Genomic DNA, 14,472 nt, shown 5'->3' on the forward strand with positions numbered 1-14,472 from the left:
GTGCTGGTGTTGACAACGAACTAGCACTATCAGATGCTTGGGAGGGGCATACTTTCCAACTTGACTCCATGAAGAAATTCTAGTTCCCTTCCTAGTATCTGGTATGTGCTGATGTTCACAGCTAATTAGCACAATCAGATGCTTGGGAGGGGTACATTTCCTAACAGGATTACTCATTTCAGAAATTCTAAATTCTCTTCCTAGTATCTCGTATGTGCTGGTGTTGACAATGAACTAGCACTATCAGATGCTTGGGAGGGGTACATTTCCAACTTGATGACTCCAATAAAACATTCTAGTTCCCTTCCTGGTATCTGGTGTGCTGGTGTTGATAACTAACTAGCACTATCAGATGCCTGGGAGCGGCACACTTCCCAACTTGATGACTCCATCAAGAAATTCTAAATTCACTTCCTGGTATGTGCTCGTGTTGTCAACTAACTAGCACTACCAGATGTTTAGGAAGGCACACTTCCCAACTTGATGACTCCATTAAGAAATTCTAGATCCCTTCCCGGTATCTGGTATGTGCTGGTGTTGATAACTAACTAGCACTATCAGATGCATGGAAGGGGCACACTTCCCATCTTGATGACTCCATGAAGAAATTGTAAGTTCCCTTCCAAGTATCTGGTATGTGCTGGTGTTGACAACCAACAAGCACTACCAGATGCTTGGGAGGGGCACATTTCCTGACCTGATGACTCCATTAAGAAATTCTAGTATCCTTCCTAGTATGTGGTATGTGCTGGTGTTGACAAAAAACTAGCACTATCAGATGCTTGGGAGGAGCACACTTCCTGACTTGATGACTCTATTAGGATATTTTAAATTCACTTCCTAGTATCTGGTATGTGCTCGCGTTGACAACTAGCGCTATCAGATGCGTGGGAGGAGCACACTTCCGCACCTGATGACTCCATTAAGAAGCACTATCTAGCTATCACTACCTAGCACTATCAAATGCTTGGGAAGGAACACTTTCCAACTTGATAACTCCATTAAGAACTTGTAGTTCCTTACTAATATGAGCCATGTGGTGGTGTTAACTTACCAGCACCATCAGATGCTTGGGATGGGCACACTCGTTAATTTGATGACTCCATTAAGAAATTCTAAATTCACTTCTTAGTATCTCGTATCTGCTGGCGTTAACAGCTAACTAGCACTACCAGATGCTTGGGAGGTGCTCATTTTCTAACTTGATGACTCCATTAAAAATTCTAGTTCCCTTCCTGGTAGTTGGTATGTGCTTGTGTTGAAAACGAACTAGCACTATCAGATGCTTGGGAAGGCACACTTTCCAAATTGATGACTGGATTAAGAAAGTCTAGTTCCCTTCCTAGTATCTGTTATGTGCTGGTGTTAGCTAACTAGCACTATCAGATGCTTGGGAGGGGCACACTGTCCAACTTGATGACTATTAGGATATTCTAAATTCTCTTCCTACCATCTGGTATGTGCTCGTGTTGACAACGAACTAGCACTATCAGATGCTTGGAAAGGCACACTTTCCAACTTGATGACTCTATTTAGAAATTCTAGTTCCCTTCCTGGTATCTGGTGTTGGTTGGTGTTGACAACTAACTAGCACTATCAGGTGCTTGGGAGGGGCAAACAGGATGACTGAGTTCAGAAATTCTACATTCCTTGCCTAGTATCTGCTCAGGTTGACAACTAACTAGCACAATCGGATGCTTGGGAGGGCACACTTCCTAACTTGATGACTCCATTAAGAAATTCTAAATTCATTTCCTGGTATCTGGTATGTGCTCATGTTGTTAATTAACTAGCACTACCAGATGTTTAGGAAGGCACACTTCCCAACTTGATGACTCCATGAAGAAATTCTAAGTTCCCTTCCTAGTATCTGGTACCTGGTATGTGCTGGTTTTGACAACCAACTAGCATATTAGATGCTTGGGAGGGGCACACTTCCGAACTTGGTGACTCCATAAACAAATTGTAAGTTCCCTTCCCAGTATCTGGTATGTGCTGGTGTTGACAACCAACAAGCACTACCAGATACTTGGGAGGGGCACACTTCCCGACTTGATGACACCATTAAGAAATTCTATGTTCCCTTCCTGGTATCTGGTGTGTTCTGGTGTTGACAACTAACTAGCACTATCAGATGCCTGGGAGGGGCACACTTCCCAACTTGATGACTCCATCAAGAAATTCTAAATTCACTTCCTGGTATCTGGTATGTGATCGTGTTGTCAACTAACTAGCACTACCAGATGTTTAGGAAGGCACACTTCCCAACTTGATGACTCCATTAAGAAATTCTAGATCCCTTCCAGGTATCTGGTATGTGCTGGTGTTGATAACTAACTAGCACTATCAGATGCATGGAAGGGGCACACTTCCCATCTTGATGACTCCATGAAGAAATTCTAGTTCCTTTCCTGGTATCTGGTGTGTGCTGGTGTTGACAACTAGCACTATCAGATGCTTGGGAGGGAAACACTTCCCAACTTGATGACTCCATTAAAACATTCTAGTTCCCTTCCTAGTATGTGGTATGTGCTGGTGTTGACAAATAACTAGCACTATCAGATGCTTGGGAGGGACACACTTCCCGACTTGATGACTCCATTAAAACATTCTAGTTCCCTTCCCAGTTTGTGGTATGTGCTGGTGTTAACAACCAACTAGCACTATCAGATGCTTGGGAGGGACATACTTCCCGACTTGATGACTCCATTAAAACATTCTAGTTCCCTTCCTAGTATGTGGTATGTGCTGGTGTTGACAACCAACTAGCACTATCAGATGCTTGGGAGGGCTACATTTTCTAACTTGATGACTCCAATAAAACATTCTAGTTCCATTCATAGTATCTGGTATGTGCTAGTGTTAACTAACTAGCACTATCAAATGCTTGGGAAGGCACACTTCCTAACTTGATGACTCCACTAAGAAATTCTAAATTCACTTCCTGGTATCTGTTATGTGCTCATGTTGTCAACTAACTAGCACTACCAGATATTTGGGAAGGCACACTTCCCAACTTGATGACTCCATTAAGAAATTCTAAATACACTTCCTAGTATCTGGTATGTGCTGGTGTTGACAACTACCACTATCAGATGATTGAAGGGGCACACTTCCTGACTTGATGACTCCATTAAGACATTATAGTTCCCTTTCTAGTATGTGGTATGTGCTGGTGTTGACAACCAACTAGCACTATCTGATGCTTGGGAGGGGCACATTTCCCCACTTGATGACTCCAAGTAGAAATTGTCAGTTTCCTTCCCAGTATCTGGTATGTGCTGGTGTGGACAACCAACAAGCACTACTAGATGCTTGGGAGGGGCACATTTCTCAACTTGATGACTCCATTAAGACATTCTAGTTCCCTTTCTAGTATGTGGTATGTGCTGGTGTTGACAACCAACTAGCACTATCAGATGCTTGGGAGGGGCACATTTCCCAACTTGATGACTATTAAGATATTCTAAATTCACTTCTTAGTATCTGGTATGTGCTCACATTGACAACTAACTAGCACTATCAGATGCTTGGGAGGGGCACACTTCCCAACTTGATGACTCTGTGTAGAAATTGTCAGTTTCCTTCCTAGTATCTGGTATGTGCTGGTGTTGACAACCAAGAAGCACTACCAGATGCTTGGGAGGGGCACACTTCCCGACTTGATGACTCCATTAAGATATTCTAAATTCACTTCCTAGTATCTGGTATGTGCTCGTGTTGACAACTAACTAGCACTATTAGATTCTTGGGAAGGCCGACTTTCCAACTTGATGACTCCATTAAATAATTCTAGTTCCCTTCCTACTATCTGGTATGTGCACGTGTTGTCAACTAACTAACACTATCATATGCTTGGGAAGGCATACTTCCCAACTTGATGACTCAATTAAGAAATTCTAAGTAGTATCTGGTATGAGCTGGTGTTGACAAACAATTAGCACTATCAGATGCTTGGGAGTAGTACATTTCCCAACTTGATGACTTCATTAAAACATTCTAGTTCCCTTCCTAGTATCTGGTATGTGCTGGTGTTAACTGGCACTATCAAATGCTTAGGAAGGCGCACTTCCCAACTTGATGACTCCATTAAGAAATTCTAAGTTCCCTTTCTAGTATCTAGTATGTGCTGGTGTTGACAATGAACTAGCACTATCAGATGCTTGGGAAGGCACACTTTCCAACTTGAGGACTCCATTAAGAAAGTCTAGTTCCCTTCTTAGTATCTGGTATGTGCTCGTGTTGACAACTAACTAGCACTATCAGATGCTTGGGAGGGGCACACTTCACAACTTGATGACTCCATTAAGATATTATAAATTCACTTCCTACTGTGTGGTATGTGCTGGTGTTGACAACTAACTAGCACTATCAGATGCTTGGGAGGGCTACATTTTCTAACTTGATGACTCCAATAAAACATTCTAGTTCCATTCATAGTATCTGGTATGTGCTAGTGTTAACTAACTAGCACTATCAAATGCTTGGGAAGGCACACTTCCCAACTTTATGACTCCACTAAGAAATTCTAAAATCACTTCCTGGTATCTGGTATGTGCTCGTGTTGTCAACTAACTAGCACTACCAAATGTTCAGGAAGGCACACTTCCCGACTTGATGACTCCATTAAGAAATTCTAAATCCCTTCGTAGTATGTGGTATATGCTCGTGTTGACAACCAACTAGCACTATCAGATACTTGGGAGGGGTACACTTCTCGACCTGATGACTCCATTAAGAAATTCTAGTTCCTTTCCTAGTATCTGGAATGTGCTGGTGTTGACAACTATCTAGCACTAGATGCTAGGAAAGGCACACTTCCCGACTTGATGACTTCATTAAGAAATTCTAAGTACCCTTCCTAGTATCTGGTATGTGCTGGTGTTGACAACTAACTAGCACTACCAGATGCTTGGGAGGGGCACACTTCCCAACTTGATGACTCCATTAAGAAATTCTATGTTCCCTTCCTAGCATTTAGTATGTGCTGGTGTTGACAACTAACTAGCACTATCAGATGCTTGGGAGGGGCACATTTCCCAACTTGATGACTCCAAAGAGAAATTCTAAATTCACTTCTTAGTATCTCGTATGTGCTGGTGTTGAAACTAACTCGCACTATCAGATGCTTGGGAGGGGCACACTTCCCAACTTGATGACTCCATGTAGAAATTGTCATTTCCCTTCCCAGTATTTGGTATGTGCTGGTGTTGACAACCATCAAGCACTACCAGATGCTTGGAAGGGTCACACTTCCCAACTTGATGACTCCATTAAGACATTCTAGTTCCCTTCCTAGTATGTGGTATGTGCTTGTGTTGACAACGAACTAGCACTATCAGATGCTTGGGAAGGCACACTTTCCAACTTGATGACTGCATTAAGAAAGTCTAGTTCCCTTCCTAGTATCTGTTATGTGCTGGTGTTAGCTAACTAGCACTATCAGATGCTTGGGAGGGGCACACTGTCCAACTGGATGACTCTATTGGGATATTCTAAATTCTCTTCCTACCATCTGGTATGTGCTCATGTTGACAACGAACTAGCACTATCAGATGCTTGGAAAGGACAACTTTCCAACTTGATGACTCCATTTAGAAATTCTAGTTCCCTTCCTGGTATCTGGTGTGTGCTGGTGTTGACAACTAACTAGCACTATCAGATGCTTGGGAGGGAAACACTTCCCAACTTGAGGACTCCATTAAAACATTCTAGTTCCCTTCCTAGTATGTGGTATGTGCTGGTGTTGACAACTAACTAGCACTATCAGATGCTTGGGAGGGAAACACTTCCCAACTTGAGGACTCCATTAAAACATTCTAGTTCCCTTCCTAGTATGTGGTATGTGCTGGTGTTGACAACTAACTAGCATTATCAGATCCTTGGGAGGGACACACTTCCCGACTTGATGACTCCATTAAAACAATCTAGTTCCCTTCCTAGTATGTGGTATGTGCTGGTGTTGACAACCAACTAGCACTATCAGACGCTTGGGAAGGCACACTTTCCAACTTGATGACTGCATTAAGAAAGTCTAGTTCCCTTCCTAGTATCTGTTATGTGCTCATGTTAACTAACTAGCACTACCAGATGCTTGGGAGGGGGTCACTTCCCAACTTGATGACTGCATTTAGAAATTTTAGTTCCCTTCCTGGTATCTAGTGTGTGCTGGTGTTAACTAACTAGCACTACAGATGCTTGGGAGTGGCACATTTCCCCACTTGATGACTCCATTAAGAAATTCTAAATTCACTTCCTAGTATCTGGTATGTGCTCATGTTGACAACTAACTAGCACTTTAAGATGCTTGGGAAGGCACACTTCTCAACTTGATAACTCCACGAAGAAATTGTAAGTTACCTTCCTAGTATCTGCTATGAGCTGGTGTTAACTACTATTACTATCAGATGCTTGGGACGGGTACATTTCGCAAATTGATGACTCCATTAAAACATTCTAGTTCCATTCCTAGTAAATGGTATGTGCTGGTGTTAACTATCTAGCACTATCAAATGCTTGGGAAAGCACAGTTCCCAACTTGATGACTCCATTTAGAAATTCTAAGTTCCCTTCCTTCTACTTGGTATGTCCTTGTGTTAACAATGAACTAGCAGATGCTTGGGAAGGCACACTTTCCAACTTGATGACTCCATTAAGAAAGTCTAGTTCCATTCCTAGTATGTGTTATGTGCTGGTGTTAACTAACTAGTACTATCAGATGCTTGGGAGGGGCCCACTTCCCAACTTGATAACTCCATAAAGAAATTCTAAGTTCCCTTCCTAGTATCTGTTACCTGGTATGTGCTCGTGTTGAAAACTAACACTATCAGATGCTTGGGAAGGCACACTCCCCAACTTGATCACTCCATTAAATAATTCTAGTTCCCTTCCTAGTATCTGGTATGTGCTCGTGTTGACAACCAATTAGCACTATCAGATGCTTGGGAGGGGCACATTTCCTAACTTGATGACTCCTTTAAGAAATTCTAAATTCACTTCCTGGTATCTGGTATGTGCTCATGTTGTCAACTAACTAGCACTACCAGATATTTGGGAAGGCACACTTCCCAACTTGATGACTCCATTAAGAAATTCTAAATTCACTTCCTAGTATCTGGTATGTGCTGGTGTTGACAACTAGCACTATCAGATGACTGAAGGGGCACACTACCTGACTTGACTCCATTAAGACATTATATTCCCTTCCTAGTATCTGGTATGCGCTGGTGTTGACACCAACTAGCACTATCTGATGCTTGGGAGGGGCACATTTCCCAACTTGATGACTCCAAGTAGAAATTGTCAGTTTCCTTCCCAGTATCTGGTATGTGCTGGTGTTGACAACCAACAAGCACTACCAGATGCTTGGGAGGGGCAAATTTCCCAACTTGATGACTCCATTGACATTCTAGTTCCCTTCCTAGTATGTGGTATGTGCTTGTGTTGTCAACCAACTAGCACTATCAGATGCTTGGAAGGGGCACATTTCCCAACTTGATGACTATTAAGATATTCTAAATTCACTTCCTAGTATCTGGTATGTGCTCGCATTGACAACTAACTAGCACTATCAGATGCTTGGCAGGGGCACACTTCCCAACATGATGACTCCATGTAGAAATTGTCAGTTTCCTTCCCAGTATCTGGTATGTGCTGGTGTTGACACCCAACAAGCACTACCAGATGCTTGGGAGGGGCACACTTCTCAACTTGATGACTCCATTAAGACATTCTAGTTCCCTTCCTAGTATGTGGTATGTGCTGGTGTTGACAACCAACTAGCACTATCAGATGCTTGGGAGGGGCACATTTCCCAACTTGATGACTCCTTTAAGATATTCTAAATTCACTTCCTAGTATCTGGTATGTGCTCACATTGACAACTAACTAGCACTATCAGATGCTTGGGAGGGGCACACTTCCCAACTTGAAGACTCCATGTAGAAATTGTCAGTTTCCTTCCCAGTATCTGGTATGTGCATGTGTTGACAACCAACAAGCACTACCAGATGCTTGGGAGGGGCACACTTCCCGACTTGATGACTCCATTAAGACATTCTAGTTCCCTTCCTAGTATGTGGTATGTGCTGGTGTTGACAACCAACTAGCACTATCAGATGCTTGGGAGGGGCACATTTCCCAACTTGATGACTCCATTAAGATATTCTAAATTCACTTCCTAGTATCTGGTATGTGCTCGTGTTGACAACTAACTAGCACTATTAGATTCTTGGGAAGGCCGACTTTCCAACTTGATGACTCCACGAAGAAATTCTAAGTTCCCTTCCTAATATCTGGTACCTGGTATGTGCTCATGTTGAAAACTAACTAGTATTATCAGATGCTTGGGAAGGCAAACTTCCCTACTTGATGACTCCATTAAATTTTTAGTTCCCTTCCTACTATCTGGTATGTGCACGTGTTGTCAACTAACTAACACTATCATATGCTTGGGAAGGCATACTTCCCAACTTGTTGACTCAATTAAGAAATTCTAAGTAGTATCTGGTATGAGCTGGTGTTGACAAACAATTAGCACTATCAGATGCTTGGGGGTAGCACATTTCCCAACTTGATGACTCCATTAAAACATTCTAGTTCCCTTCCTAGTATCTGGTATGTGCTGGTGTTAACTGGCACTATCAAATGCTTGGGAAGGCGCAGTTCCCAACTTGATGACTCCATTAAGAAATTCTAAGTTCCCTTTCTAGTATCTAGTATGTGCTAGTGTTGACAATGAACTAGCACTATCAGATGCTTGGGAAGGCACACTTTCCAACTTGAGGACTCCATTAAGAAAGTCTAGTTCCCTTCCTAGTATCTGGTATGTGCTCGTGTTGACAACTAACTAGCACTATCAGATGCTTGGGAGGGGCACACTTCACAACTTGATGACTCCATTAAGATATTATAAATTCACTTCCTAGTATCTGGTATGTGCTAACATTGACAACTAACTAGCACTATCAGATGCCTGGGAGGGGCACATTTCCCAACTTGATGACTCCATTAAAAAATTCTAGTTCCCTTCCTGGTATCTGGTGTGTGCTGGTGTTGACAACTAACTAGCACTATTAGATGTTTGGGAGGGGCACACTTCTCAACTTGATGACTCCATTAAGAAATTCTGGTTCCCTTCCTAGTATCTGGTATGTGCTCGTGTTGTCAACTAACTAGCACTATCAGATGTTTGGGAAGGTACACTTCCCAACTTGATGACTCCATTAAGAAATTCTAGTTCCCTTCCTGGTAACTGGTATGTGCTTGTGTTGACAACTAACTAGCACTATCAGATGCTTGGCAGGGGCACACTTCCCAACTTGATGACTCCATTAAGATATTCAAAATTCACTTCCTAGTATCTGGTATGAGCTGGTGTTGACAACCAACTAGTACTATCAGATGCTTGAGAGGAGAACACTTTCCAATATGATGACCCCATTAAGAAATTCTGTTCAGGAAACAAGAACATTATCAGGTGTTTGGGAGAGAAACAAATCCTAATCCGGTAAGTTCAGGAATTGGATGTACAGTTACTAGGCTTTCGAATGTGCTGATCTTTAAAGCTTTCTAGCTTCACCTGATGTTATGGCATATAGTGGGATTCAATATGTACATAGATACAACTTACCAGAGTCAGGTAGTTCATATTCCACCTCTAGAACAACTCTGTCTCCAGCATTTTTTAGTAAGTTCACAATTTCTTCATGTTTTAGACTAGCTGTACGGATTCCATTGACAGAGATAATGTTATCGCCAACTTGCAGGGCATCACTCCTGTTCATGAAGAGAAAAGCAAAAAAGTGTTGGATCAACATCATGTGCACAGGACAAAAAATTAAGGTCCAGCACTGTCTTCAGCAATCTTCACCTGGAATACAACATGCAGACATAGATGTATGTTAGCCTCATAAAGCCAGTTTCAGTTTCTTCTTTGTTTTCAGTGTTAACATGAAAGAGATCTATTGCTTCAATACAGACAACAATATTTCAGCATTAAAAACTCTGTATACAAACACAATGATTAGACAAACTGAAACATACACATATTATGGCTAAGACTGTATCGCTTGCAGACAAGTTGGGTATGAATGGATGTTTTGTTGCCCTTGGTAATAGGTACAATAAATATTTCACAGTACCTGTGAGCTATTCCTCCAGCCCTAATACTGGAAATATGGGAGCGCTGGCCTTTGTCTGTTCCACCTTTGGAAGGAAATTTGGAGAAAGTTTGTATTTGCAAACTGAGATTTTTTACACAAAAGTGAATGATAAATATCATGTCCTACGAGATTAAAAGTATCAACTGCCACATCCATGAGATCTGATACTGTTGTGAAAGAAAACAGCATTGAGACAGAAGAGCTGATTAAAGCATAATGCCTGATATTATCATTACATAAAATTAGTGGACAACATTAAACTAGGTTTACATGTAAACTAGGTCAATACCATTCAAAATGCAAATGAAAAACTGAAGTTTCATTAGGCTTAAGATGAACAATAATTTGTAAGTACATCCACAAATCCAAGAACTGTAAATGTGTAGTTCTTCTTACAAGCCCTCTTTACAAGGTGTAGACAGGCACCTTTCCATCATTCATCCCTCACTTTTGTTCATACTCTTGGTACTGAATTATCTAAAAATGTTTCTGCTCCTCCATGCTGCTTAGATGCCATAACTGAGATTTGACAATTTTTAAATAACTGAATTTCAGGATGAATTATATTGTATTCAAGAATTTTCTCCTGAAATTTAATTTATAGTGTTTGTTTTCTGGCTCCATCATGTACAGAGGAAAAACTCTAAAAAACATCTAAGTAAGTTTACCTGATATTGTAAGCCCTAGACCACACCCTTCCTGCTTGAGAAGCTCCACCACAGCTATCCCTCTCCTTTCCTCTGAAAACAGAAAGACATAAAAAAGTAGATGGAATATGCTAAACAGGTGTTTCACAGTTTGCAGTAATGGCCTATATGCATATAAATTCATAAATGTTCCAAATTTCTAATAATTTTGATTTTAGGGAAGGCAAGTATGATGCACAGAGCATACACCTCTAACTTATGAACCAACTCATTCTGTTACAATTGTGTTCAAATAGTCCCTGATATTTTATGTCTTTTTGTGGCAGAAAATGGTCTTCATCAAATGCCAACACTGGGACAACTGCTACCCATTTCCACTGCTTGCATGCTCCAGGATTAAATCGATACTTTTACATCTGCAAATTTTACATCCAACACTTTCATCACAAAAATATGTGCACTGTTTTTTGGAATCAGAAATGATAACCTACAGTTGACTATAGTTACTTTAGACATACTGGACAAATCAGCTCTTATTTGTTTGTAGTTAAAAAAATTTTGGCTTCAAAGAGAAGTTTCTGATGGTTGAGAAGTTACAGTCACACTTCATTGCAAAAGCAAACATTCATCGGCATTATGGGTGAACATGGGTTTCTAAGATAACAGAAGCTTCTAGAGAGATATAGGTTCTGATGTCTGGATATCAGGACAAGCCAATGTACAAAATGGGGCTGTAACTTAGTCAGCTTTGAAGGCCAACAGGTTAAAATGTCAGAAATGTTTGCTTTGAACCACTGCCAGAATTTCACCCACAGTACAAATGTATTCTTCCAGGGAGACAAGTTTATGACTGGTCCAGTCATCCCATGCTTCAGCTGTCACTGAGAAACCTTCACATACATCTAAGAGATCAAGCACTTGAATGTATTTGGAATGTGCAACTACAAACTTATCCAATCATAGAATACATCCTAAACTGTGGTGACATTAGCTTCACAATCATAATATTAGATATACCTTAGTGAGATGACAGGAAAGTATATGATGTTAGGAGCCCTTGTATTGTTCAGGCATTAGCCTGTATCATCACTATCATCTCACAGAGCAGCTGCATGTACATTTATAAAAAAAAATTTATCATGCAAAATACTCAATTCCATATGTACTGGCAAATCATTTCAGAAGAATATAGATGTCCTCCAAGTGACTGTTCCTTTCCAATGAAAACTGGAGTATTTTAGATGATGAAGTTCTGTATACCTCTGTCAAAATTTATAATGCCACTACCATATTACATGAATAGAGTTGAACTTCCCATCTGTTTCCTATCTCTCTGGTGTTGACCTACTTTCTTGATTTTTTTAAAAATGTAAGTTAAATCTAAATAAATCTTAGAACAAGTACCACACTAGGAAGTACCCACACACAGATCTGTTCACAATGGTATTAATGTCAATGTAAGCAAACTGAAGAAAACCCTGTCAAAATGATATGCTTCCCTAAATATGTGTGTTGTTCTATTATGTGTTTGTCATGCATTCCCACTGCTGCACGTGGTAAAACAATTTCACCATACTTATTTCTTACAATTTACAATACAGTCAACTTCGTAACATTAATACCTTGGGGCCTTGCCATTCTCCAAGCATGACCTCCAGCTTGCCATACAATCTATTAAGCTATTTATACCATCCTTGTCTTTGAGAAAGCTCTTAGTAATCACAGTTGGTGAAGATGATCTGTGGCTGATACAGAAACCCAATACAGCAGACAACCAGTATAGGGTGACCAAAGATATCATATCTATGGATTGTACTTACCATCAATCTCTTGCCTGGAATTGGCATCAGCACTGGCTCCTTCTCCAGATCGCCTGTACTCTAGTGACTCTAAGAAGAAAAGAAGATCATACCCATTCATCAAGATTCTTGTATTATAAAAAGTTGTTGTAGACTGAATCTTCCAAGAACTGTGTAGATCTAAGCAAGAAATTTGACATTCTTATACATCGGTATTGGTAGACCACAAAGGGGCATTCCACGTCCACCCAACTGTAACATCCAAAGCATTCTTCATGCCGATTTCTCCTTATGGGTTGTATTCACCATCATTTTCCCACCTTGATTATAATGGTACTTTTCCAGGTATCTTTGACACACTAGTTCATCTTTCAGCTTACAATAATAATTCATCTAACTGAACTAACACAATTTAAATCTGACATTTACTTGCCCTAAAAATTTCATCCAAACTGTGAATTTTTAGAGGCAAATGAAAACTCATATTATATTTCACAAGCAGGATATTATCTCCTGCCTTCCACACAAACCTCAAAGCACCTATCTATTCATGACCAACAGAACTCTCACAATTGTGTAAATTAAGTAACTTAGTAATAGTAAAAATTTTGGTTCAAATACACTTATCATCCTTTCACATAAATAATAGGCAACACTACAGCGAGTGTAAAATCCAATATACATAGCCATTATACCATTTCACTAGCATTTCTGTAAAGGAAATGGTGTTATCCAAGATGGCTACCATTTTTTGTGACTAGTTTGTTCACTTAATCATATTGTATGTGTATCATTACAGATATTATTGCCTTATCGATATTTGAACAGAATTGATAAGTTTGAAGCGTCAAAGAAATACAAATGATAATGCCAAGGCTGTGGTTTACTCAGGTGACTACTTCTGATAATTAATCCATACCTTTTTCCACCACCATGCAATCAAGCTTACAGCATTTCCAACAAATGGAGCCAGACTAACTCCTGCTAACCATCTGCTATTGACAATTTGTAGTGCTGTGGTACTGACGAACTTCATAGTGGTTATATTGACCATCTTCATATACAGTAGTAAAACTGACCCACAAGGATAAAATGTTACAAGGGCACAACACATCAACATTAAGAGAAAACAGACGTACGCGTATCTGTATCACAAAGAATATTGACGGTAAAATAGTGAAACTTAACTGTTTGGGGACAGTTATTAATTGTTTGCATGTACTTCTTACTGTTTGTTGTTGTCATGTGCATGTCAGTATAAGACCACACAGAGGTTCCCTTATAATATTGGACCAACCTGCATAGAGACACTGACCATTTGAAGCCCACAGCTGATGTATTTACATCACAAAAGCCCAATATCCATTACCAGTACTAGTTCAGTAGTGCCTTATTATAATTATTACTTTTTGCCATAAAATAACATTTGCGCCGATATCATGCACATTCTTTTATACCTGCAGGAAGGTACATCCCTGAATGCCTAGAAGGTCCAGACTGGAAGCAAGAAAACATGGTGACCGTCCTGGTCTCAGCCACCCCAAACCACTGTGCCACACAGCCGTCCATCCTGGACTAACAATGTCACTTCACATCAAGACCATTTACTGCAGTCATGGAGATCCAAAAACTTTTACCTCAATAGTTTTTGTATAGTGCACACTTCCTAAGACAAAGCCTTACATGGTTTAGGAATGAGCTTCATATCTCCATCCTGGAACCAAGAGCCCAGGAGTAGGTTATGGAGGACACAGACCTGTCTGGCCTTCATAAAATGACATAAGCCAATTCAGTTATCCGGCTGTGAGGGAGCCAGATATCCATGTACATTTATCCTGTAGGCAACCCAGCACAAGGTCGCAG

At 40.5% G+C, this 14,472-nt stretch overlaps 1 protein-coding gene across 6 annotated transcripts in view; it reads right to left on the reverse strand.

Annotated features, from left to right (window-relative positions):
- LOC135470171 (glutamate receptor-interacting protein 1-like) overlaps window positions 1–14,472 on the reverse strand; it is a 54,226-nt gene that overhangs the window by 15,375 nt on the left and 24,379 nt on the right. For 5 of the 6 annotated variants that reach the window (XM_064748964.1, XM_064748963.1, XM_064748965.1 and 2 more), the window contains 4 exons: window positions 12,631–12,699; window positions 10,832–10,903; window positions 10,143–10,206; window positions 9,632–9,777 (listed from right to left, as the gene is read on the reverse strand). In XM_064748964.1, the coding sequence (XP_064605034.1) occupies window positions 9,632–9,777; window positions 10,143–10,206; window positions 10,832–10,903; window positions 12,631–12,699 (351 nt within the window). Of the gene's footprint in view, window positions 1–9,631; window positions 9,778–10,142; window positions 10,207–10,831; window positions 10,904–12,630; window positions 12,700–14,066; window positions 14,089–14,472 lie in introns of those variants that run through there. The other variant, XM_064748967.1, reaches the window with a different exon arrangement.

This window comes from Liolophura sinensis, chromosome 7, assembly GCF_032854445.1.
Source record: "Liolophura sinensis isolate JHLJ2023 chromosome 7, CUHK_Ljap_v2, whole genome shotgun sequence".
Classification (NCBI taxonomy): Eukaryota; Metazoa; Mollusca; class Polyplacophora; order Chitonida; family Chitonidae; genus Liolophura; species Liolophura sinensis.